Source organism: Heloderma suspectum, chromosome 4 (assembly GCF_057233095.1).
Source record: "Heloderma suspectum isolate Gila_16-S chromosome 4, 16-S_ref, whole genome shotgun sequence".
Lineage (NCBI taxonomy): Eukaryota > Metazoa > Chordata > Lepidosauria > Squamata > Helodermatidae > Heloderma > Heloderma suspectum.
In genome coordinates this window covers 45,890,664-45,916,131 of record NC_139461.1, presented here as the reverse complement: position 1 = coordinate 45,916,131, position 25,468 = coordinate 45,890,664, and the positions used below count along the sequence as shown (strand labels likewise).

Sequence of the window (25,468 nt, the reverse complement as noted above, 5' to 3'; positions counted from 1 at the left end):
ATATTTTTATACCACCTTTCATCTTACGATATTAAAGCAATATATAAAATATAATCAAAAGTCCTAATACAGTAAACAATAAAAATAATCAAACAACAACATCAACTACAATAGGAATGGTTAACACGTGGGCAACACGTGGCCTAAAGGCCACATGTGTCTCCTGCTGCCCACTGCCTCCGCTGCACCTCTGAAATTTGTGATGGCAAAAAACTGTCTGTTTACCATTACAGAGCAGTAAATATGTCAAATTTAGCTTGAGAACAAGCTAAATTTGAGTTACATATCACTCTGTAGTGATTTGCTGCTGAATTTCCATGGCAAACCACTGATTATTTTTGTCACCACCTTTGGTGCCCCATGGAATTCTGTGGGGTGCCAGCAGTGGCAGCAGGAATGTAGCCAATGGGGGTGTGTGTGTTGGGGGACAAAAATGCTCCCCCCCGCCGCAGTTGCCCACATAACTAGACTAGGTGGTGCTCTGGACACCGGCACTGGAAGTTCAAAGTGAATATGAGTGACTTTTTTTCTCAAATTCCCTAGCAAACTTGGAGGCCTCCAAAGGTTCCACCTCATCCTGACCTAGGTCTGGTACAGGGTGTGTGCTGAATTGGGGGGGGGGTTATTGGGCAGGGGGAGCTTAAACCCTCTTCTCCTGAAGCAGCATGGTTCTGATCTGGATCGGGACCGCACACGTTTACAGAAAAGTAAAGAAAAATTGCAGGCTCAACTACACGAACATGATTATTAGAAAAGTACTTTGGCCCATATTGTAGTTCACTGCACATTCTTACTGTATGTGTTAAATGCTATCCACTGAGAAGTTTAATCATGCCTAAACAAGAACACGTTTTTTATTTATTACCTTCTTCCAGGGCACTTATTTTTTGTCATTGCTTGATCAATAGATAATTGCTTTCTCTGCTGCCTGCTATTCTGCTGATATGGAGCACAACTATGGCCTGGAAGTTGTGGGACATATTCCAGAAGGGTAACATGTTCTTTATATGCTTGTGTGTGTGTGTGTGTGTATATATAATATATGCATTTTCAGAATGTTTTCTATTTCCTTGTAGTTGTCGTTAATGTACTCTGATCGTAAGCAGTAGAACGCACTTTAAAATAATGATAATGATAATACTAATGCACAGTCTGCATAAATTCAGTGATAAGAACATTTCAGGAAAAAAAGTTAAGGGCACAATCTATGCATATTCAGACACATGCAAGTCCTACTATTCCCAGCATTTCCAGCCAACAGTTGTAGGACATTTTTTTCTGTCTAAACATGCATAGGATTGTGCCTTAAGATAATATGAAAAGCCAAGGAAATTCTGTCTTGCTGAACAAGGAACCTATATAGAAGCAACATCAGAGAGAGTGGAACTGTGTATGTAATGTAGGTCCAGTTCTTCTGGTGAATATGAATGCTGCTTTATTTTATAGAATAAGAACAAGAAGTTGTATGATATCTGAAATTACTTAGGTTGTATTAGCTAAAGGCCAGACATCCTCCCTTTATAAATAGCAAAGAACTGTAGGAGTGTGTATACAGCACATCTTTAAGGTTACTCTCTGCTAGTGGGTTAGAAAGGTTTCATGTGTGGTCTTGATCGACCAAAGGCAGATGGGCTAATGAAACGTTCTAATATGTATAGATATTCAACAGTAAGGGAGTCTATGCTTTTGTTCTTCATTTTGTTTTAAAGCCGCTAATGAAGATGAAAAATTGCTAAATGATGTTTAAAGGATTAATTGACTTTTTTTTTAATGATCTGCCACTGATAGCCAAAAGGGTAATTTCACATACAAGAAGAAATGGAAGGATAACACAGCTATTTGATATTTGAGCTAGCATTAGACCTGTGAGGCTGAACTCAATGGGCAGTATCCATGCACCTCCATCTATTATGTTGCACCAGTGGGACCCATTGCCAGTGCAAAAGGAAGCCAAAGTTTCCTAGAGCCACCCCAGAAATGAGCAGAATTTCTAGCACTCCCTTCTGTGTTCTCTGCTGACCTGTTCTGTTCTGGAAATGAGTGTTCTGGCTCGTTAACAGCTGCTTTAGGAAGGACTAGCTTCTTGTTCCCCTTCATGGATCACTGCCTTGTTGTGGCGAAGGGGCCTGCGTAACTCAGTGAAGCCATAAGCTATGCCATGCAGGGCCACCCAAGGTGGACAGGTCATGGCAGAGAGTTCTGACAAAATGTGGTCCACTGGAGAAGGAAATGGCAACCCACTCCAGTATTCTTGCCAAGAAAACCCCATGGAACGTATCACAAGGTGAAAAGATATGACGCCGGAAGATGAGCTTCTCAGGTCGGAAGGTGTCCAATATACTACTGGGGAAGAGCAGAGGGAATTTCCAAGTTGCGCTAGAAAGAGTGAAGCGGCTGGGCCAAAGCTGAAAGGACACTCAGCTGTGGATGTGTCTGGTGGTGAAAAGAAAATCCGATGCTGTAAAGAACAATATTGTTTAGGAACCTGGAATGTAAGATCAATGAATCAAGGTAAGCTGGAGGTGGTCAAACATGAGATGGCAAGATTGAACATCGACATCTTGGGAATCAGCGAACTAAAATGGACAAGCATGGGCGAATTTAATTCAGGTCACCATTATATCTACTACTCTGGGCAAGAATCCCTTAGAAGAAATGGAGTAGCACTCATAGTCAATAAAAGGGTGGGAAAAGCAGTACTGGGGTACAGTCTCAAAAACGATAGAATGATCTCAGTACGAATCCGAGGCAAACCATTCAACATTGCAGTAATTCAAGTCCATGCCCCAACCACTGAGGCTGAAGAAGCTGAGGTTGATCGGTTCTATGAAGACCTACAACACCTTCTAGAGCTAACACCAAAAAAATATGTCCTCTTCATCATAGGGGATTGCAATGACAAAGTAGGAAGTCAAGAAATCACTGGGATAACAGGCAAGCATGGCCTTGGTGTACAAAATGAAGCTGGATAAAGGCTAATAGAGTTTTGCCAAGAGAACACGCTGATCATGGCAAACACTCTTTTCAAACAGCACAAGAGGCGACTCTACACATGGACATCACCAGATGGTCAATATCGAAACCAGATTGATTATGTACTTTGCAGCCAAAGATGGAGAAGCTCTATACAGTCAGTAAAACAAGACCTGGAGCTGACTGTGGCTCAGATCATGACCTTCTTGTTGCAAAATTTTGGCTTAAATTGAAGAACGTAGGGAAAACCACTAAACCATTCAGGTATGACCTAAAACATATCCCTTATGAATATACAGTAGAGGTGAGGAATAGATTTAAGGGGTTAGACCTGATAGACAGAGTGCCTGAGGAACTATGGATTGAGGTCCATAACATTGTTCAGGAGACAGCAACTAAATCCATCTCAAAGAAAAATAAATGCCAGAAAGCAAAGTGGCTGTCTGATGAGACTTTACAAGTAGCTCACGAAAGAAGGGAAGCGAAAAGCAAGGGAGAAAGGGGAAGATATATCCAACTGAATGCAGATTTCCAGAGAATAGCAAGGAGAGACAAGAAGGCCTTCTTAAATGAACAATGAAAAGAAATTGAGGAAAACAAGAGAATGGGAAAGACTAGAGATCTCTTCAAGAAAATCGGAGATCTCAAGGGAACGGTTTGGTCAAAGATGGGCATGATAAAGGACAAAGAAGGCAAGGACTTAACAGAAGCAGATGAGATTAAGAAGAGGTGGCAAGAATACACAGAAGAACTATACAGGGAAGATCTGAATGTCCCTGATAGCCATGATAGTGCGGTCACTGAACTTGAGCTGGACATCCTAGAGAGTGAAGTCAAATGGGCCTTAGGAAGCATTACTAACAACAAAGCTAGCAGAGATGACAGTATTCCAGCTTAGCTATTTAAAATCCTAAAAGATGATGCTGTTAAAGTGCTGCACTCAATATGCCAAAAAATTTGGAACACTCAACAGTGGCCACAAGACTGGAAAAGGTCAGTTTACATTCCAGTTCCAAAGAAGGGCAATGCCAAAGAGTGTTCAAACTACTGTACAATTGCACTCATTTCACATGCCAGCAAGGTGATGCTCAAAATCCTACAAGCTAGGCTTCAGCAGTATGTGAACCGAGAACTATGGGAAGTACAAGCTGGGTTTCACAGAGGCAGAGGAACTAGAGATCAAATCGCCAACATTCGCTGGATCATGGAGAAAGCAAGAGAATTCCAGAAAAACGTCTATTTCTGCTTCATTGACTACGCTAAAGCCTTTGATTGTGTGGATCACAAGAAACTGTGGCAAATTCTGAAAGAGATGGGAGTACCAGACCACCTTACCTGTCTCCTGAGAAACCTGTACGAGGGTCAAGAAGCAACAGTAAGAACCAGACATGGAACAACCGAATGGTTCAAAATGGGGAAAGGAGTACAAGAAGGCAGCATATTGTCTCCCTGCTTATTTAACTTATATGCAGAGTACATCATGAGAAACGCCAGGCTGGATGAATCACAGGTCGGAATTAAGATTGCCGGGAGAATTATCAACAACCTCAGATACGCAGACGATACCACCCTAATAGTAGAAAGCGAAGAGGATCTAAAGAGCGCCTCTTGTTGAGAGTGAAAGTGGAGAGTGCAAAAGCTGGTTTGAAACTCAACATTAAAAAAACTAAAATCATGGCATCTGGCCCCATCACTTCCTGGCATATAGAAGGGGAAGAAATGGAAGCAGTGACAGGTTTTACTTTCTTGGGCTCCAAGATCACCACAGATGGTGACTGTAGCCATGAATTAAAAGACGCTTGCTCCTTGGGAGGAAAGCTTTGGCAAACCTAGACAGCATAGTAAGAAGCAGAGACATCACCTTGCCAACAAAGGTCCGTCTAATCAAAGCTATGGTTTTCCCAGTAGCAACGTATGGCTGTGAGAGATGGACTATAAGGAAGGCTGAGCGCCGAAGAATTGATGCTTTCGAACTGTGGTGCTAGAGAAGACTCTTATGAGTCCCCTGGACTGCAAGGAGGTCAAATCAGTCCATCCTAAAGGAAATCAACCGTGAGTGCTCATTGGAAGGACAGATACTGAAGCTGAATCTCAAATATTTTGGCCACCTAATGTGAAGAGAAAACTCACTGGAAAAGACCCTGATGCTGGGAAAGACTGAAGGCAAAAGGAGAAGGGGACGGCAGAGGATGAGATGGCTAGATAGCATCACCGATGCAATGAATATGAAGTTGAGCACGCTCCGGGAGAGAGCGGAGGACAGGAAGGCCTGGCGTGCTATGGTCCATGGGGTCACGAAGAGTCAGACATGACTTAATGATTGAACAACAACAACAACAAGCTTCTCGTTGTGCCGGTAGTGGGTTCCACTGGTGCACAGGCAGCATTGCCTACTGCTTAGTATTACTTCTACTACTATTACTGTTGCAACTAGTAGTAATAACAACTATCATACTACTTTGCTTTTTAAAAATAAGACTAGAATTTCCAGAGCAGAACTTGGGAAATGAAGCAGGTCTGGAAAAAGAAAGACAATTAACACAGTCCTTCTGTCAGTATAATTCCAAGATTCACCCAAAGGCTGGAGGAGACAATAGTTTTCAAGAGATTTTGAGGTGAAATGGCCGTATTACAAACTATCTATCACAAACCTATGGCATAGGGCATCTAAGAGAAACACTATATTACTAGTATTATTTATTTTCTTCTTCTTGATGGTTCCAGTGCTCATTTAAGTTGGGACCTGATATTCTAGGCCTCTTTCTATCTGGGGAATCAGTAACTGTTTAGGGAATTCTATGTAGAGAATGACAGGTTTTTGCACTGGTCAGGACATACAGCAATTCTTTTTGAGACTTTACTTTTGGAAGTATATGCTGTGGGGAACTGCTGTCTGAGAAACACTTCATCTCCCATCAGCCCTAGCCAGCATGGCTAATCGTCAGGCATCCTGAGAGTTGTAGTCCAAAACATCTGGAGGGCACCAGGTTGGGGAAGGCTACTGTAGGTCCTGGCCAATGCAAAAACCAATCATTCCCTAACCTTGTTACACAGAAGTTTCTAAACAGTTACTGATTCACCAGGTAGACTCCCATTCCACTACAGACCTTAGGAGAGATTGCAGTTAAGAGCACGGAGAGAACACAGAAATAAGTACATCACTGGTAGACAGACATATCCTATCATGCAAGGGTGGGCAACCTTTTTGGTCCTGAGGACCGCATGTGGGGCCAGATGGTGGGTTAGGGGCACATGCACACACAGCTGCTAAGATCAGGGGATGGCATTACTGGTGTGTGTGTGTGTGTGTGTGTGTGTGTGAGAGAGAGAGAGAGAGAGAGAGAATGCCTCTCCCCTCTAGTGATCCTGATCAAAATTGCCATTTCTCTGCTGCTCTTAGCATGAGCCCAGCTTTAAGCAGCAGGGAAACAGCTATCTCAACAGCATTGCTAGGACGGGGAGAGGTAAAATGAATAGCGTTACCAGAACAATGGTCTTTGGCTGATCAGCTTGGGCTGTGGAGGAAAGGAGGGGGGGCTCTGCTGGGCCACATGGAGAGTGGCTGAGGGCCGCATGGTGTCCACATGTGATCCATGCAGTGATGCCTCCCAGGTTCTTATGGTACTTGTTCTATAACTATAAGATTTAAAATGAGTTCCTTCGTTGACTCGGGTTTTCCAGAACGGAATGTCCAACCTGTGAAACCTCTCTTTGTATACTTGGGCTTGTGGGGTTTAATATTAGCATTTTTCAGATGATTGAAATGTAGGAAAGCTGAATATCTAGAGGGGGAAGCGGGATTGTGCCTACAGTCCCATCCCCAACCCCAATATGTGACAGTTCCTGTGTAGACAGAGCTTAACCCTGACCTCCATGTCAGGGATGCAAGTTGCATAAATATTGGCTTTCTCCATCAGATTGTGGATCCTGCAAAGCAGGTAAGTTATACTCGCACAGAATCTTTTCACAAAGGAATTGTCAATATGTGGGGGTCAGGGTTAGCAGCCATAATCCTTTTTCCTCTTCACATGTTCAGGATTTTGACCATCTGAAAAGGGCTTTGGTTGGTTGGGAATATGTGAAATTCAGAAATGAGAGAAAGGCAAAGACCTTTGTCAGGGTTCCCCTTATGACCTGGACCCCCTGAACAACTCCTTAAGGATCACTTGCCTCCTTAAGGGTCTCACCTTCCTTTTTTTAAACATCCCCTTCCCAATAGGCTGTAGGCTTCAGGCTGTATACATGGGGTGACTGGCACTTTAGACACCTGGGTGTTAGCCACAACAGTTTACCGGTAAATTAAAACAAGCAAATTGCCAATCAGATTGACTACATCCTTTGTAGCCAAAGGTGGCGGACATCTATGCAGTTGGTAAAAACAAGACCTGGAGCTGATTGTAGTTCAGATCACGAACTTTTTATTGCACAATTTAGAATCAGTCTAAAGAGAATAGGGAAGACCCACAGATCAGTTCGATATGAGCTCACTAGTATTCCTCATGAATATGCAGTGGAAGTGAAGAATAGATTTAAGGGACTAGATTTAGTAGATAGGGTCCCGGAAGAACTATGGACAGAAGTTCACAGCATTGTTCAGGAGGTGGCAACAAAAAACATCCCAAAGAAAAAGAAAACCAAGAAGGCAAGATGGCTGTCTGCTAAGACACTGGAAACAGCCCAAGAAAGAAGGAAAGCAAAAGGCAACAACGATAGGGGAAGATATGCCCAATTAAATGCAAAATTCCAGAGGTTAGCCAGAAGAGATAAGGAATTATTTTAAACAAGCAATGCTTGGAAGCGGAAGAAGATAATAGAAGAGGAAGGACAAGAGACCTCTTTCAGAAAATTAGAAACATTGGAGGTAAATTCCAGGCAAAAATGGGTATGATCAAAAACCAAGATGGCAAGGACCTAACAGAAGCAGAAGAGATCAAGAAAAGGTGGCAAGAATATATGGAAGATCTGTATAGGAAGGATAATAATATTGGGGATAGATTTGACGGTGTGGTCAGTGAGCTAGAGCCAGACATCCTGAAGAGTGAGGTTGAATGGGCCTTAAGAAGCATTGCTAATAACAAGGCAGCAGGAGATGACGGTATCCCAGCTGAACTGTTTAAATTCTTGCAATATGATGCTGTCAAGGTGATGCATGCCATATGCCAGCAAATTTGGAAAACACAAGAATGGCCACCAGATTGGAAAAAAATCAACCTATATCCCCATACCAAAAAAGGGAAGCACCAAAGAATGTTCAAACTATTGAACAGTGGCACTTATTTCACATGCCAGTAAGGTCATGCTCAAGATCTTGCAAGGTAGACTCCAGCAATTCATGGAACAAGAATTGCCAGATGTACAAGCTGGGTTTAGAAAAGGCAGAGGAACTAGAGACGAAATTGCCAATATCCGCTGGATAATGGACAAAGCCAGGGAGTTTCAGAAAAACATCTATTTCTGTTTTATTGACTATTCTAAAGCCTTTGACTGTGTGGATCATAACAAATCATGGCAAGTTCTTGGTGGTATGGGGATACCAAGTCCTCTTGTCTGCCTCCTGAGGAATCTGTATAACGACCAATTAGTAACGGTAAGAACAGACCACGGAACAACGGACTGCTTTAAAATTGGGAAAGGAGTACGGCAGGGTTGTATACTCTCACCCTACCTATTCAACCTGTACGCAGAACACATCATGCGACGTGCTGGGCTTGATGAAGCCAAGGCTGGAGTTAAAATCGCTGGAAGAAACATTAACAATCTCCGATATGCAGATGATACCACTTTGATGGCTGAAAGCGAGGAGGAGCTGAGGAACCTCATGACGAAGGTGAAAGAAGAAAGTGCAAAAGCTGGGTTGCAGTTAAACCTCAAAAAAACCAAGATTATGGCAATGAGCTTGATTGATAACTGGCCAATAGAGGGAGAAAACGTGGAGGCAGTGACAGACTTTGTCTTTCTAGACGCAAAGATTACTGCAGACGCTGACTGCAGCTGGGAAATCAGAAGACATTTACTTCTTGGGAGGACAGCAATGACAAATCTTGATAAAATAGTGAAGAGCAGAGACATCACACTGACAAAAAAGGTCTGCATAGTTAAAGCAATGGTATTCCCCGTAGTAACCTATGGCTGCGAGAGCTGGACCATAAGGAAGGCTGAGCGAAGGAAGATAGATGCTTTTGAACTGTGGTGCTGGAGGAAAATTCTGAGAGTGCCTTGGACTGCAAGAAGATCCAACCAGTCCATACTCCAGGAAATAGAGCCAGGCTGCTCACTTGAGGGAATGATATTAAAGGCAAAACTGAAGTACTTTGGCCACATAATGAGAAGACAGGATACCCTGGAGAAAATGCTGATGCTAGGGAAAGTGGAAGGCAAAAGGAAGAGGGGCCGACCAAGGGCAAGATGGATGGATGATATTCTGGAGGTGACGGACTCGACCTTGGGGGAGCTGGGGGTGGCGACAGCTGCCAGGAAGCTCTGGCGTGGGCTGGTCCATGAAGTCACAAAGAGTCGGAAGCGACTGACCCAATAAACAACAACAACATTGCAAATAAAGGTATTTACAGAATAGAGCTGAGTGATACAAAAGGCATTAAGAGAAAATAAAGGTAGCAAAAATGCAAGTTCCTCTACCCTAGCTGCACTTAGACGTCTTCAGGCTTCTTCTTCTTGCTCTGGTCTTCCTCTTTTTATCCCTTCCTCCCCCAAAATTGAAAGTACTGTTTCAAACCTGGAGAAATGAAACCTAACTCAGGAAAATGAAACTTACCGGGGAAATGAAATTATTCCTCTCAGGGATACCCCTTCCCAACAAAAAAACCCCCAGGCCTCGATGCCAGAACTTTTTCTTTTCCTTGCCTTTGTAGGCCTCAAACCTTCACAACCTTCAATATGAATTACTACTATTTCAGTATATCAGTGCAGCTTTATTAAATAACAGCAGACAAGGCAGCACATTTTGATATTTGGCAGACATCGTCGTACTGAAGAATGCAGATGCTGCTTGAAAATTATTCTCCTTAAACAAAGCTTAAAATTGAAAAGGAAGAGTAGATTGTGGTTTTGTGGCTATAAAATCAGGAAATTCCTTCAGAACTGAGATTTCAGTGCCTGCACTGAATTAGTGGGAGCCCTTCCATTCACAGATTTACTATTGTACAGTTGTCTCTGCGATAAGCTGTCTGTTTTTCCTCCGGCCGCTTTGAATGAGGTTGTCCTCATGCCGCCTTTTGTTACTACATTGCAGCTCTGTGCTGAGTTCTGTATTAACAAATAATTTCAAATGACCCCGAGAGTCCAAGCCAAACTACAAGAGAAAGTTAGTACCCTGCCCAACTTGGCTCTGATGGAGACTTGATTCAGATGCCCTCTCAGCCATGAACATTTACTGGCTTACTCTGGACCATTCACTATATGGCAGCAAACCTGTGCTCCTTGGATGAATGATGGAATAAAAATATAATAACTAACTTGCAATGCTGTGATTTTTCAGAATCAGAAACATACTGAGAACTTTCTACGCCAAGGGTTTCTCTTGTGCAATAATAATACTTCAGCTAAAACACAGTAAAACAAATAAAAAGTTCATCAGAATAATCATGTAAGGGCCAGCAGAAAATAGTTAATAAAAAGCTTTGCTTTTTTTTTTTTTAATGTCTTCAGCGACCATTTTAAAGCTAAAAGTAAGGGGGCCTGGCCAAATTCCCCAAAGAGGGAATTCCGCAGTTCTGGAGCCACCACTGAAAAGGCCCTCTTCCTGGTACCCATCAAATGAAATATATTAGTTACACAAAAAGAATGTGTGGATAAAGAGGCCCTTTTACCTTATGCACTGCATGCCTGCAAATGTTATAAGCAATGTGACTGCAAAGTTGTAGGGCTTCTCCACATGGGGCTTTTATCCTGTGATTGAGATTGGTTACTCACAGAAGTTTGCGGCTCCTTTACATGATGCCATCAACCTCTAGCGCCTCTCTCATGCTTTCCGATCATTTCCGCGGCTTTATTTGAAATAGAGATAATGAGGTAATAAAAGAAGTGGTTTGAATTTGTCCATGTAAAGAGGAAGTAGTGCTATAACACCATCTAGTCGCTGTATAATGAAACATATAGAACTTGCAGATAAAGCCAATCCTCCCCCGCCCCCCAAACCCCCAGGAAGTGTGTGTGAAGGAGCCCATCTTAATCCTACAAAGAATCCGGAAGCAGAAGTTGTGGTAAAATTGTGAGATAAAAAACCTGATGTGGAGAAGCTCATAATATATTTCTATTTCAGTACAGATGGTTTCTCTGTGGCATTCATGCTTGGCAGTGGTTTTCTAAGTCTGGATAGTAAACCTTTGTCATGACTGGCACATTTGCCTTCTTATTCTAATGCATAACATCCTCCACCACATAGGATTGTCCTTACTTTTACAGCATACCTCCACCAAGGACTCCACCCATGAATATCCTCCCTGAAGTAGTTACAGAAGCTTTTGGAGTGGCATTAGTTGGTTATGTAGCATCGCTAGCCCTCGCACAGGCCTCTGCTAAAAAGTTCAACTATTCTGTGGACGATAACCAGGTAAAGGGTGTTTTGCCGTTGTCGTTATTCACTGTTTCCGCTAATACCACATTTTGATAAAACTTGCTCCAAGTGGAAACCTACCAGGAATATTATACGTTCATACAGTCAGTCTTAAGGATGCATTTGCACTGGTGTAATGTTAGTAGAGATGGGTGGTTAATAGAGATGGGAAGACTCCTCCAAAAGTGATCCAAACATAATTGGGAGTACCTGGATTAAATTGCAGGGGAACCTCTAGATACTGAGACAATTAGGCCAGAGATTAACAAATAATTTTTCAGAGTATGGTCCTGGACTATGCTAGGCCTGCCAAGAGATCTATAAGACAAGAGATCCATAGTAACAGATTTGTAATAATCACTAGTGCAGTGATTATTTCACTGTTATTGTTTGCAGTGAGTACTTCATTCCTTACCACTCTAGGTTTCCCAACAATAAAACAAATGGATTTTATTATCAGCATTATACTCATGCTGGCCTAAATCTCAAACAACTATTCCATCCCCATGTAATGGATCAGGATATTTTAACAAAACAAAACACAAATATATGATTTCGATCACCGGAGACAGGGGAGAACTCAGCTATAAATTTTCTGATGTTTTTAAAAGCAAAGACCCATGAAACAGTGTGACATTATAAGAACACTTATTGCTGTGCATCACTTTTAGAAACAGCTATATGATTACTCTTGCATTTGTTTGGAAACCAAAGGAGCCTTTAAACTACTAACAAATATTAATCTATGTTTTTAAGGCACAAGATGATTTAAGCCAAGGTATTGGAAGGGGAGGGAAGGGTTTGTAAAATTACGCATGGTTTAACTGATTAGCAGTTCTCTTAGGACGAAAGAAACATCTTTACACAATGCATAATTGTGTATGGTGACAGGCATGAGACATGGTGATGACCACTGGATGGCTTCAAAGGAGGGTTCCGAAAATTCATGGAGGACAAGTCTACCAATGGCTATTAGCCATGATGGCTATGTTGAACCTCTCTGTCCAGAAACAATGAGCCAGTTAATACCAGCTGTTGGGAAGCAACAGTGTGAAGGGCTATAGCCTTCAATCCCGACTGGTGGGCTTCACAGAAGCAACTGGTGGGTCATTGTAGGATACAGGATGCTTTATTAGATGGACTTTAGGTCTGATCCAGCAAAACTCTTCCTATGAGCTTACATTCTTTTCCAAAACTTTCCAGGAGTTCTTGGCTCATGGCCTCAGCAATGTGATCCCTTCGTTTTTCTTTTGCATACCAAGTGCAGCAGCCATGGGGCGTACCGCACTTCTGTACAGCACTGGAGCAAAAACTCAGGTAACCAATTCATGTTGACAGGGTGGGGTTGGGAATATTGGCCTTTAAAATTCTAGCCCCTGCCATACATTGTCATTAGTGGTGGGCTCTTGAGATATCTTTCATGAAAAAAAAACCTTTAGGGGAATTTCATACTCTCAGCCATTGGGAAGATGAAGTGGAAAATAAGTGAGCTTAACTCTCCCAAGCTGCTTTAGCAACAGTAATGCCTGCCAATTCAGTATAGGGAGAATGAGTTGTTGTTGTTCAGTCGTTCAGACATGTCCGACTCTTCATGACCCCATGGACTATAGCACACCAGGCCTTCCTGTCCTGCGCTCTCTCTTGTAGTGTGCTCAAGTCCATATTCATTGCATCGGTGATGCTATCTAGCCATCTCATCCTCTGCCGTCCCCTTCTCCTTTTGCCTTCAGTCTTTCCCAGCATCAGGGTCTTTTCCAGTGAGTTTTCTCTTCACATTAGGTGGCCAAAATATTTGAGATTCAGCTTCAGTATCTGTCCTTCCAATGAGCACTCAGGGTTGATTTCCTTTAGGATGGACTGATTTGACCTCCTTGCAGTCCAGGGGACTCATAAGAGTCTTCTCTAGCACCACAGTTCGAAAGCATCAATTCTTCGGCGCTCAGCCTTCCTTATAGTCCATCTCTCACAGCCATACGTTGCTACTGGGAAAACCATAGCTTTGATTAGACGGACCTTTGTCGGCAAGGTGATGTCTCTGCTTCTTCCTATGCTGTCTAGGTTTGCCATAGCTTTCCTCCCAAGGAGCAAGCGTCTTTTAATTCATGGCTACAGTCACCATCTGTGGTGATCTTGGAGCCCAAGAAAATAAAATCTGTCACTGCTTCCATTTCTTCCCCTTCTATATGCCAGGAAGTGATGGGGCCAGATGCCATGATTTTAGTTTTTTTAATGTTGAGTTTCAAACCAGCTTTTGCACTCTTCACTTTCACCCTCAGCAAGAGGCTCTTTAGATCCTCTTCGCTTTCTACTATTAGGGTGGTATCGTCTGCATATCTGAGGTTGTTGATAATTCTCCCGGCAATCTTAATTCCGACCTGTGATTCATTCAACCCGGCGTTTCTCATGATGTACTCTGCATATAAATTAAATAGGCAGGGCGACAATATACAGCCTTCTCGTACTCCTTTCCCCATTTTGAACCAATCGGTTGTTCCATGTCTGGTTCTTACTGTTGCTTCTTGACCCTCGTACGGGTTTCTCAGGAGACAGATAAGGTGGTCTGGTACTCCCATCTCTTTCAGAATTTGCCACAGTTTCTTGTGATCCACACAATCAAAGGCTTTAGCATAGTCAATGAAGCAGAAATAGACGTTTTTCTGGAATTCTCTTGCTTTCTCCATGATCCAGCGAATGTTGGCGATTTGATCTCTAGTTCCTCTGCCTCTTCGAAACCCAGCTTGTACTTCCGGAAGTTCTCGGTTCACATACTGCTGAAGCCTAGCTTGTAGGATTTTGAGCATCACCTTGCTGGCATGTGAAATGAGTGCAATTGTACAGTAGTTTGAACACTCTTTGGCATTGCCCTTCTTTGGAACTGGAATGTAAACTGACCTTTTCCAGTCTTGTGGCCACTGTTGAGTGTTCCAAATTTGTTGGCATATTGAGTGCAGCACTTCAACAGCATCACCTTTTAGGATTTTAAATAGCTAAGCTGGAATACTGTCATCTCCGCTAGCTTTGTTGTTAGTAATGCTTCCTAAGGCCCATTTGACTTCACTCTCTAGGATGTCCGGCTCAAGTTCAGTGACCGCACTATCATGGCTATCAGGGACATTCAGATCTTTCCTGTATAGTTCTTCTGTGTATTCTTTCCACCTCTTCTTAATCTCATCTGCTTCTGTTAGGTCCCTACCTTCTTTGTCCTTTATCATGCCCGTCTTTGCACAAAACGTTCCCTTGAGTTCTCTGATCTTCTTGAAGAGATCTCTAGTCTTTCCCATTCTACTGTTTTCTTCGATTTCTTTGCGATGTTCATTTAAGAAGGCCTTCTTGCCTCTCCTTGCTATTCTCTGGAAATCTGCATTCAATTGGGTATATCTTCCCCTTTCTCCCTTGCTTTTCACTTCCCTTCTTTCCTCAGCTACTTGTAAAGCCTCATCAGACAGCCACTTTGCTTTCTGGCATTTCTTTTTCTTTGGGATGGATTGAGTTGCTGCCTCCTGAACAATGTTACAGACCTCTGTCCATAGTTCCTCAGACACTCTGTCTATCAGGTCTAATCCCTTAAATCTATTCCTCACCTCCACTGTATATTGATAAGGGATATGATTGAGGTCATACCTGAATGGTTTAGTGGTTTTCCCTACGTTCTTCAATTTAAGCTGAAATTTTGCAAGAAGAAGCTCATGATCTGAGCCACAGTCAGCTCCAGGTCTTGTTTTGACTGACTGTTTAGAGCTTCTCCATCTTTGGCTGCAAAGTACATAATCAATCTGGTTTCGATATTGACCATCTGGTGATGTCCATGTGTAGAGTTGCCTCTTGTGCTGTTGGAAAAGAGCGTTTGCTATGATCAGCGTGTTCTCTTGGCAAAACTCTATTAGCCTTTGTCCTGCTTCATTTTGTACACCAAGGCCATGCTTGCCTGCTATCCCAGTGATTTCTTGACTTCCTACTTTGTCATTGCAATCCCCTATGATGAAAAGGCCATCTCTTTTTGCTGTTATTTCTAGAAGGTGTTGTAGGTCTTCATAGAACCGATCAACCTCAGCTTCTTCGGCCTCAGTGGTTGGGGCATAGACTTGAATTACTGTGATGTTGAATGGTTTGCCTTGGATTTGTACTGAGATCATTCCGTCATTTTTGAGATTGTACCCCAGTACTGCCTTTTCCACCCTTTTGTTGACTATGAGTGCTACTCCATTTCTTCTAAGGGATTCTTGCCCACAGTAGTAGATACAAAGGTCCCCTGAATTAAATTCTCCCATGCTTGTCTATTTTAGTTCGCTGATTCCCAAGATGTCGATGTTCAATCTTGTCATCTCATGTTTGACCACCTCCAGCTTACCTTGATTCATTGATCCTACATTCCAGGTTCCTAAACAATATTGTTCTTTACAGCATCGGACTTACTTTTCACCACCGGACACATCCACAGCTGAGTGTCCTTTTGGCTTTGGCCCAGCCGCTTCACTCTTTCTGGCGCTACTTGGAAATGCCCTCTGCTCTTCCCCAGTAGTATATTGGACACCTTCCGACCTGAGGGGCTCATCTTCCGGCGTCATATCTTTTCGCCTTGTGATATGTTCCATGGGTTTTTTTTGGCAAGAATATTGGAGTGAGTTGCCATTTCCTTCTCCAGTGGACCACATTTTGTCAGAACTCTCCACCAAGGCCTGTCCATCTTGGGTGGCCCTGCACGGCATAGCTTATGGCTTCACTGAGTTACGCAAGCCCCTTCGCCACAACAAGGCAGTGATCCATGAAGGGGAGGGAGAATGATACCATCAGGAAAATATATTATGAGGTGTGCTATATTGAGTCAGTCCAAAGGGCCACAGAGCTCAGTAAGCCTGCCCTAAGTAGGAACAGCTCTCCTGGGTCTTAGGTGAAAGGTCTTGCCCAGCAATCCTTGCTGAGAGCCTCTTAGTGGAGATGCCAGTGGTTGAACCTGGGATCTTCACTGTACACAGTAAAACATGTGTTCTCTACTAGGGATGCTTGCGAATTTTGTTTCATCTGCATTCTGAAGTGAACCCACCTGATTTGTTTTCACTTCCTCTCACCATCCTGGTTCTCCCTTGACACCCACCCACAGTAGTGTGCATTCTGCTTTATTTTAGTGTGCTCCCAACCAGATGTGGTGTGTGGCTAAATATACCAGAATCAGATGTATCGGGCAATTACATGGGCTTTTCCCACTCAGTTGTCACCCACCTCCCATGGAGAGAAGCACTCCAATTCTTGCTAACTGCAATCCATAGATGTGCTTGTCTTCCATCACCTACGCTAATTCCTCCATTAAATAAGGGGCTATTGTGGAGGAAACGGTATCTACCCTGACTTCCTGTGCTCTCAGCTATAGTTTACAGAAGTCTTCCCCAACCTGGTGCTCTCTAGATGTTTTAGATAGAACACCCAGGCTCCCTGACCATTTGCCATGTTGGCTGGGGTTGCTGGGAGTTGAACTCCAAAACAGCTGGAGGGTACCAGGTTGGTGAAGGCTGGTTTACAGAAGGTTGGTCCCTGTAAAGCTACTGATTCAAATGCTCCCTTAGTATGGCTCATGATTTCTTTCTAGTCCTTTCTCCTTTGTATTTCTATACTTTCCGTGCCTCTTCTGTTGGTGGTGACTCGCACTGTTACTGGCACAGTAGCACGAAGCTATGTTGCAGTGGTGCAGTAAGCCTGGATTTCAACATCTCTTTGCTAGCGCTGAGGTTTATGGGGCTAGTGCTTGGAATAAATAACTTAAAGCACAATCCTGTGCATGTTTAGACAGAAAAAAGTCCTACAACTCCGAGCATTGTTTCAGACAGACTTGCTGGCTGGGGCACGTTGGGAATTGTAGGACTCTTTTTCTGTCTAAACGTGCATAGGACTGTGCCGTTAAAAACCCAGACATCGCCCTGCGTCACGCTGTGCTTGTATGTAACTGTGTGCTTATTTCACTCTGTTCTGGTTGTGGTACAGGCTGACACACTCACTTTCTTCAGACTCTGGTGTTGTTGTTTACACTTGATTTCTAACCACAGAAAATTTATTCAGTTATGAGGAACATGTCCTTAGGCAGAATAATTCCAGAGTATAATATGCTAAAGGATATGAGTCAATAATTATTTAACCACTTGCAAAGTACTGTTCTGCCAGTTTGGGGAAAAAATCTTCTGGTTCACAATTGCATTTCATGCTCAGTATTTTGATTCCCAGATCCTGTCTCATGTAGGGTCCAGTTCTTCGCTACAATAATGTTTACCATGGATTCAGATTCCAAAGAATGTTTGAACATCATAGCTGCAATCCAGTCAGCAGTTATTTGAGCTCTTATGTATAAATGACGCTGACAGAACTTAGGTGGACATGGGAAGGTGTGAACAATGACTCGTTTAGTCTTCATTAGTAGAATCAGGGTATTCAACTAATGAAGACTTTTAGTGTGGTAAAACGGGGGATCTTGTTTATGCATAACAAAGCATTGTGAGTGTGTGTGTGTGCATGCACACACTTGCAATGCCTTGTTATGTATGAACCAATGACTTGCCTTAGTGATTTGTGAAAGAGAATTAGCAATGTGTAGTTTTTGACAATGTGTTAATACAGAATAACTGGGAATGGTTTTGTATCTACTAATGGGGTTATGGAACAAGTCAAAGTTCCTGGATAGCAACTGAAAATTCCTCAGGGACTTGTGCTTTAATTTAGTGGATTAGTTGTAGCATTTATGTACCTCTGATCCCAAAAGTTGACATGATCATCAGGATGATTCAGTATGTATGTATGTATGTATGTATGTATTTTCTTAATTGCCCATCTGGTCGGTCATCCGGCCACTCTGGGCGATGTACATCAGTACAATTTAAAACAGTAAAATTACACATTAAAACATCATTTAAAAGTACCCTAACCCGCCCCAAATACCTGTCTGAACAACCAAGTTTTCAATGCGTGGTGGAAGTTCATTAAAGAGGGGGCCTGGCGGAATTCCCTGCAGGGAGTTCCACAGAGTGGGGGCCACCACAGAGGAGGCCCTCTCCCTCATCCTCACCAGCCTAGCTGTCCTGGCTGATGGGACAGAGAGAAGGCCATCCAAGGCTAATCTTGTTGAGCTTGTCTGGTGTTGCTGGAGGTGCTCCTTGAGATATGCTGGTCCGGAACCATATAGGGTTTTAAAGGTCAAAACCAACACCTTGAATTTGGCTCAGAAAACAACTGGTAACCAGTGCAACTCCTTCAGCACCGGAGTGATGTGATCACGCAAGCGGCTGCCTTTAATCAGGCGAGCTGCTGCATTCTACACTAGCTGCAGCTTCCGAACTGTCTTCGAGGGTGACCCCACGTACAGTGCATTACAGTAGTCTAGACGAGAGGAGACCAGAGCATGTACTACCAATGGGAGCAGATTGACAGGAAGGTAGGGGCGCAGCTGCCATATCAGATGGAGTTGGTACAGTGCTGTCCGGCTCACAGCTGACACCGGAGCCTCCATGGACAGCTGAGAGTCTAAAAAGACTAGTATGTTTTTTATCAGTTTGTTGACTGGCAGAGAAGACTGCCATCCATGTTGCTGACTTACTGAAGTGGAATGGTAATTTCCGGGGCGGGGGGGGGGGGTAGTAGTTGTCTTTTCCTGGGCTACTCCCTTGTTATTGTGAGCTCTTTGGGTGGTATCTCTAGAACAAGGGTGGGCAATTTGTGTCCCTCCAGATGTTTTGGCCTACAACTTCCATCAGCCCAAGCCAACATGGCCAATGGTGAGGCCATGGGAATTGTAGGCCAAAGATTCTGGAGGGCCACAAGTTGCCACCTCTGCTCTAGAGGATGTCTTCTTCCTCTCGCTGAAGACGAAAACAAACAAACCCCCAAAATCCCTGATCCTTTTGTATCTGCCAGTGAGAGCTTCAGAACATAAGTGAAGGCATCTGGTTAACCACTGGAGCTCTCCATAATTGAGATGTTCAGCAGAACAGAAAAACAATAATGGCAGTGTGATTTCACAAACTTGAAGGCTAGACACAAACTTGAAGTGCATTAAAAAGAACTGGCAAACCAAACAGTCCTCGGTCTTGGCAACCAGAGCTGATCACTTTAGCTTTCACAAGCTGAATCCAGTCATCAGATTGTCACAAAGCAAACAGAGCAAAAAAGCAAAGCAGGAGTGCGACTGTCCCCACCTAAGGAGAGAATGGCCTGTACAGAATAACTGATTAGCTATGGAGTAGAATAACTATCTACTAACACAGTATATTTTAAAACCCTGCAGGTCGTGGTACAGATAAGAATCAGGTCCGAGTGCTAAATTAGCACTCTCTAAAAGTATAGCCACATAATTTAGCCACATAATGAGAAGACAGGAGACCCTGGAGAAGATGCTGGTGCTAGGGAAAGTGGAAGGCAAAAGACAGAGGGGCTGACCAAGGGCAAGATGGATGGATAATATTCTGGAGGTGACGGACTCGACCTTGGGGGAGCTGGGGGTGGCGACGGCCGACAGGAAGCTCTGGCGTGGGCTGGTCCATGAAGTCACGAAGAGTCGGAAGCGACTGGCTGAATAAACAACAACAACAAAAATATAGCTGCTTGCTCACACTCAAACCCTGGCTCAGTTGGCAGTTAGTCTGGAACTACAGCCCTGCATCTCTTCTCCATCTCTGCCTCCTGCTGTGTAGTAAAAGAGAATGCATGCTGTGACGGTATCTTGCTCCATGTTTCCCTGCCTTCACTTCACTTTATTGGTGGGGAAATCCGAGCAATGTCTCATCACACATTCTCTTTTGCGCACGAGAGTAGGAAGTGGGGGGGAGGACCCAAGCAGACCGGGGGCGGGGGTGCACAGGGCAGACCGTACACTTTACTGGGGTCTGGAGATCCAGGAGCCCCCAGCTCAGGTGGCAACCCTATTACCACGAGGAAAAAAAACTGAGGGTAAACTGTAGATCATTTTTGAGAATATTTATGGAAACTTATTTCCCTGTATCTGTGTACCAATTACTGATACAGATGTTGTGAGATTTGTTGGAGCCAATCAGAAGCAGGGTTAGAGCAGAACAAGCCACATTTTGAGCAGTGAATTGCTTGCCCAGGCCCTTCTCTAGAACAGGGAGTGTCCTTGTGCAGTTAAATTAGGACTTGTCATTTGAGAAACAGGGAGGCCAGATCTACATGTTGTGTCATATCATTATGATCCCATCATGGCAACACTATATCCCTCTTACGCATTTATACCTCATAGGACACATAGTGACATTTGTTGTAGTATATTGGATAATGTGGAATAAAAAGCAGGAAATAACACTACAGTAGTGGTATATCAAATGTGTAATGTGCCCCAAGAGTTATCAGTGCATTTCAATACCACTATAAAGCAGTAGTGTTGATCTAGCCAGAGAGTTGTGCTTGCCTATATGTGACATGGCTCTCAAGTCCCAGAGCAGACTTGTGCATAGGCAAGAGAGAAGGACAGTTGGAGGGAGGGGCAAAACACCCTAATAATCAAGAGACATGGATCCCAAGGTCAGTGAGAGCCAGAGTTGCTGGTAGGATTTACAGGCCTGAAATATATGTGAGTAAATGTCTAGACACACAGACTCAAACCATACTGTAATGCCTGGCTGTAAATGCAAATCAGGGAAACAGAACCATAAGGAGGTTAAACAAAAGGAATGAAAAGAAACTGAGGGACACAAATTGGTCCATTAGAATAATTTAAAAAATCAGAACAATTACAAAATATTTACAAACATAGTTACAAAAATAGTCAGCAAGCTTTGTAGGATTCTACTCCAGGCTGGATGTTATGTTAAACAAAAATAGTAAAAAATGGTGGGGGGAGTATTTGGGGCTTGGTAGAAAATCCCCAGTGTGGGCGACTGTATACTTTCAGAAATGTAGAAAATCAGATTTCGGAATTATAATAGAAACTTTTCTTTCATGACTCGTGAGGTTGCATGTATGGGATGGGATCATAGTATACATCCCATCTAATTGGAGGGGGCTTGTGTACAAGTTTGTATTGCCCCTTCTCTCCCCCCACTCCCTGCAAATGTTGCTTGTGCCCTGGGGGGCAGTGCTGTTTGTGATAGTAGCCATGCGCCTTCCATATTATATATTTTCATGATTAGATGGTTGAAGACAAAATTAGGGGTTTGTAAAAAGTTCCATGTAGAGTAGCAAAAACAAAATGATAAGCATCATCAATGAAATGTAAAATATACATAGAGACTCCAATCTAAGCATACTTGATCAATGGTGTAATGTCTGAATTAGCATGTTTAAGACTGGGTTGTAAAGACCTAACTCCACATTATATGTAAACATGTGTTAGCCAGGTCTTAGCATGTTGTAGTGGCTAGAGTGTCAGACTTTGACCAGGGAGCCCTGGGTTCAAATCCTGACTCAACTGTTAGGTTCACTAGATGACAAGTAAACCTACCAGTTGACTAGTTTGCCAGACAAAAGTTGGAGGAGCCTTGTACGGCCACGTCGCAAATGCCACACTGGAATGCAGAGCCCTTGCCGCTTGCCCACTGGAGGCCACGGACCTTGCTGGGGCAGTAGCTGCAGGAGACACTGAACTCAATTCCCTTGTGAACACCACTGCTCACTCTTGCACCCTAATGTGCTTCATGGGGTTGTTATGAGGATAAAAGGGGATGAGGAACCAGCTGTGTATGTCCCCTTGAAACCCTTAGAAGAAGGGTGGGATAAATAAAAGCCCAGCAGCTGCTTTGGAGGAGAGCAGTAGCAGGAAGGGGTGCTTAACCCTTCCCTTGCTTGTCTCTGTCCCATGTCCCCTTAGCCCACCCTGCACCAGGAAGAGCAGCTAATGGACTTTTGTCACAGATGTGTGCATACAACATGTAGCCCCACCCTAAGTCTCATTGATTTCAGTGCGATTTGAATGCGCATACATTTCTTTGGATCGCAACTGTTACGTAAATCTGAGCACAAACTGAGCACACTTCATTGTTTAAATAAATACTGCTCTGTGCCTTCCTTCCTTCCTTCCTTTGTTTGTTTGTTTGTTTTACAACATTTGAATACTGCTCCACATCCAGACAGATTCTGGAGTGGTGAACAATACAAAAAGAATAAAAACACCATGTTAAAATAATTACTATTTTTAAAATGAAGCAGAGTTCTGATAAAACTGTGGCCGGTCACTCAAGGAAGGCTTCCTGAAATAACAATGTGCCGGAAGCAACACAACGTTGGCAGCTGCCTGGTTTCCAAAGGCAGGGAATTCCATAGGAAGTGGCCACCACACTCAAGGCTCTTGTCCTGGTGGACTCCAATCGGGCCATAGGTAGATGTGGAACCACCAGGAGCATGCCCTCTGATTACTTCAGTGACCAGGCAGGTTGGTAAGGGAGAAGGCGCTCTCTCAGGTATCCTGGTCCCAAGTTTAAGGCTTTGTACACTAATACTAGAACCTTAAACCTGGCCCGGTAGCAAATAGGCAGCCAGTGCAGTTCCCTCAGCAAAGGAGTTGCATGCTGAAAAGGGGCAGCTCCCGACAATAGCCAAGCTGCTGCATTCTGCACTACCTCCAGCTTCTGGAGCAGCCTTAAGGGCAGCCCCACATAGAACGCATTGCGGTAATCCAGTCTTGAGGTACTAACTCCTGTACCACCTTGGCCAAGCTATCCCCGTCCAGGAGAGCATATGTTTTCCCGTTCAGAAGCTGCACATCAGTAGTTTCTGCGTGTGTATCTGTGATGAAAAATTGACCTTTCTTTTGTATTTCATCTATGTATTTGCTTTTTTGGTGGACAAAGAATAACCCACCACAGGTCAAATCTTAAATTATCCTCAGATGCTTCCAATCTACAGAACATGGGCGAGCCAAAATCCCCTTTCCTGGCTCCTTGAATTTTTATGTGACTGCAGTGTTTTGTTATGCTCAGCAACTTTGACAAACCAAACAGTTTCATTTTGTTTTAGATATGCTTTAGAATAGGAATAATGTGATTATTTATTCTTTTCCTTTCCAATTGTTTTTAGGTGGCTTCTCTAATATCTTGCATATTGGTGCTTGTGGTCATCTATGCAATCGGACCAATATTATACTGGCTGCCCATGGTACAGTTTCTTTCTTTCTTTCTTTCTTTCTTTCTTTCTTTCTTTCTTTCTTTCTTTCTTAAAAAAAAAATTATTTGCATTGCATAAAAATGGCAACGCTCCGCCTTTCATTATGATTCCGTGATTATTAATGCTCTTGTAGAAGGGGACAGAACATACCAGTCTCATGTGCCAAGAACAAAAAGGGAAAAAAAAATCTTCTTTCTCTTTTGCTTGGACAGGAACAGGGTTGCCTGTTTTCAGTGGAACCCATTGCACCTAGTATATAATTATAATTATTATTATTATTATTAATTATTATTATTATTATTATTAATTATTATTATTATTATTATTATTATTATAATTATATACCTAGTATATAATTTTGCTACAGGTTATTGCACTGGATTGGAGTCAGGCTCCTAGCACCAGCATCAGAGTACAGTTTATCCCATTCTTCCAGTTTATAAGGGGGGGGGGGAGAGAGAGAGAGAGAAACAACAACCACAACAACCTTTCTCTCCACATAAGGGGCAGTATCCAATGGGGCTGCTGCACTCCCACTGATTGCGTTGCACCAGCGAGACCCACCGCTGGTGCAATGGGGAGTTAGCACTTTGTAAAGTAACCCCAGAAACACTCATTTCCGGATCGGGACAAGTCAGTCCAGCTCCCTCCTGCGACTATGGGCACAATAGGATACTGCCCAAGGAAAGAGTTGTTTTGTGGAACGAAGGCGCTATGTAAGGAGGCTTAGGGTGCCTTCACATGGGGCTTTTATCCTGCGATTGAGATGGCTCCCTCACAGAAGTTTGCAGGCTCTTTAGATGACGTTGTGAACCTCCAGGGCATCTCCTGCACTAAATGCCCTGTGTTCTGTTTTTATGTAGATCGCAGATAATGAGCTATCAAATGACCCTGCCTGTGTTCCACTTGAGTTTTCTCCATGAAAAGCGGCAAAGCGGCAAGAAGAGGAGCGAGATCAATGAAAGATAATGGAAGACTTGGATACAGGGGAGAAGGAGGGGGGAAGGGGAAGGGGGAAAGGAAGCGTGTGAAAAAGGGAGTCGTTGTGATCCTGCATTTAAAAGGGAAGCAGAAAGCCCTGTTTTAAATGCAGGATTTTAGGCTGATGTAGAGATGCTCTCAGGAGGAAAGGAGAAGGGGAAGGTGGATGCAGGGATGCCTACAACCTCTACTGTGAATCCCAAAGGCCTCTGTTGAAGGCATTTTATAGTGCAATCTTTTGCATTCAGTGAAGCTTAGGACCTCAACCCTAGACACTTCCATGGAGGCTATGTTAGCCATAATAGTTGCTGTTAGCCATAATAGGTAAAAATGGGACCCTTGCATCATGGGCAGTAAACCTTCAAAATCAAAGGCTAGGGCCAAACAACTAGAGATGAACCTGCTCATGAGGAGGAGTGCTAGACTAGATTTACCTTTGGTCTGATCCTGCAGCAAGGCAGTTGTTTTCTTACAAATGGCAGGCTGGATACTTGTGCCACTCTTGTCTTACACGTGCTTCCTTTCCTCTCTCCCCTTTCCCCGTCCTTCTCCCCCTTATCTGAGCCCTCCATATGTTTAACTGATCTCGCTCCTCTTCTTGCGGCTTTTCCTTTTTCACGGAGGGAACTCAAGCGGAACACAAGTGGGGTAATTTGATACCTCATTATTCCCGATCTATTTAAAAACAAAATAAAGGTCATTTAGTGCGGGAGACACCCTGGAGGTCATCACAACGTCATTTCAAGGGCCCGCAGACTTCTGTGAGTGAGCAATCTCAGTAGCAGGATAAAAGCTCCATGTGAAGAAATCCTGGAACTGGTAGTTTCTGGAACAGGACCAGTCAACAGAGTTCCA

General features: G+C 43.4%; 1 protein-coding gene across 2 annotated transcripts in view; it reads left to right on the top strand.

The window, feature by feature from the left end:
* Positions 1 to 25,468, top strand: part of SLC26A7 (solute carrier family 26 member 7) — a 139,625-nt gene that overhangs the window by 79,080 nt on the left and 35,077 nt on the right. For both annotated transcript variants that reach the window (XM_084848013.1, XM_084848014.1), the window contains 4 exons: positions 909 to 991; positions 11,395 to 11,542; positions 12,749 to 12,862; positions 23,546 to 23,623. In XM_084848013.1, coding sequence (XP_084704139.1) covers positions 909 to 991; positions 11,395 to 11,542; positions 12,749 to 12,862; positions 23,546 to 23,623 — 423 coding nt within the window. The remainder of the gene's footprint in view (positions 1 to 908; positions 992 to 11,394; positions 11,543 to 12,748; positions 12,863 to 23,545; positions 23,624 to 25,468) is intronic.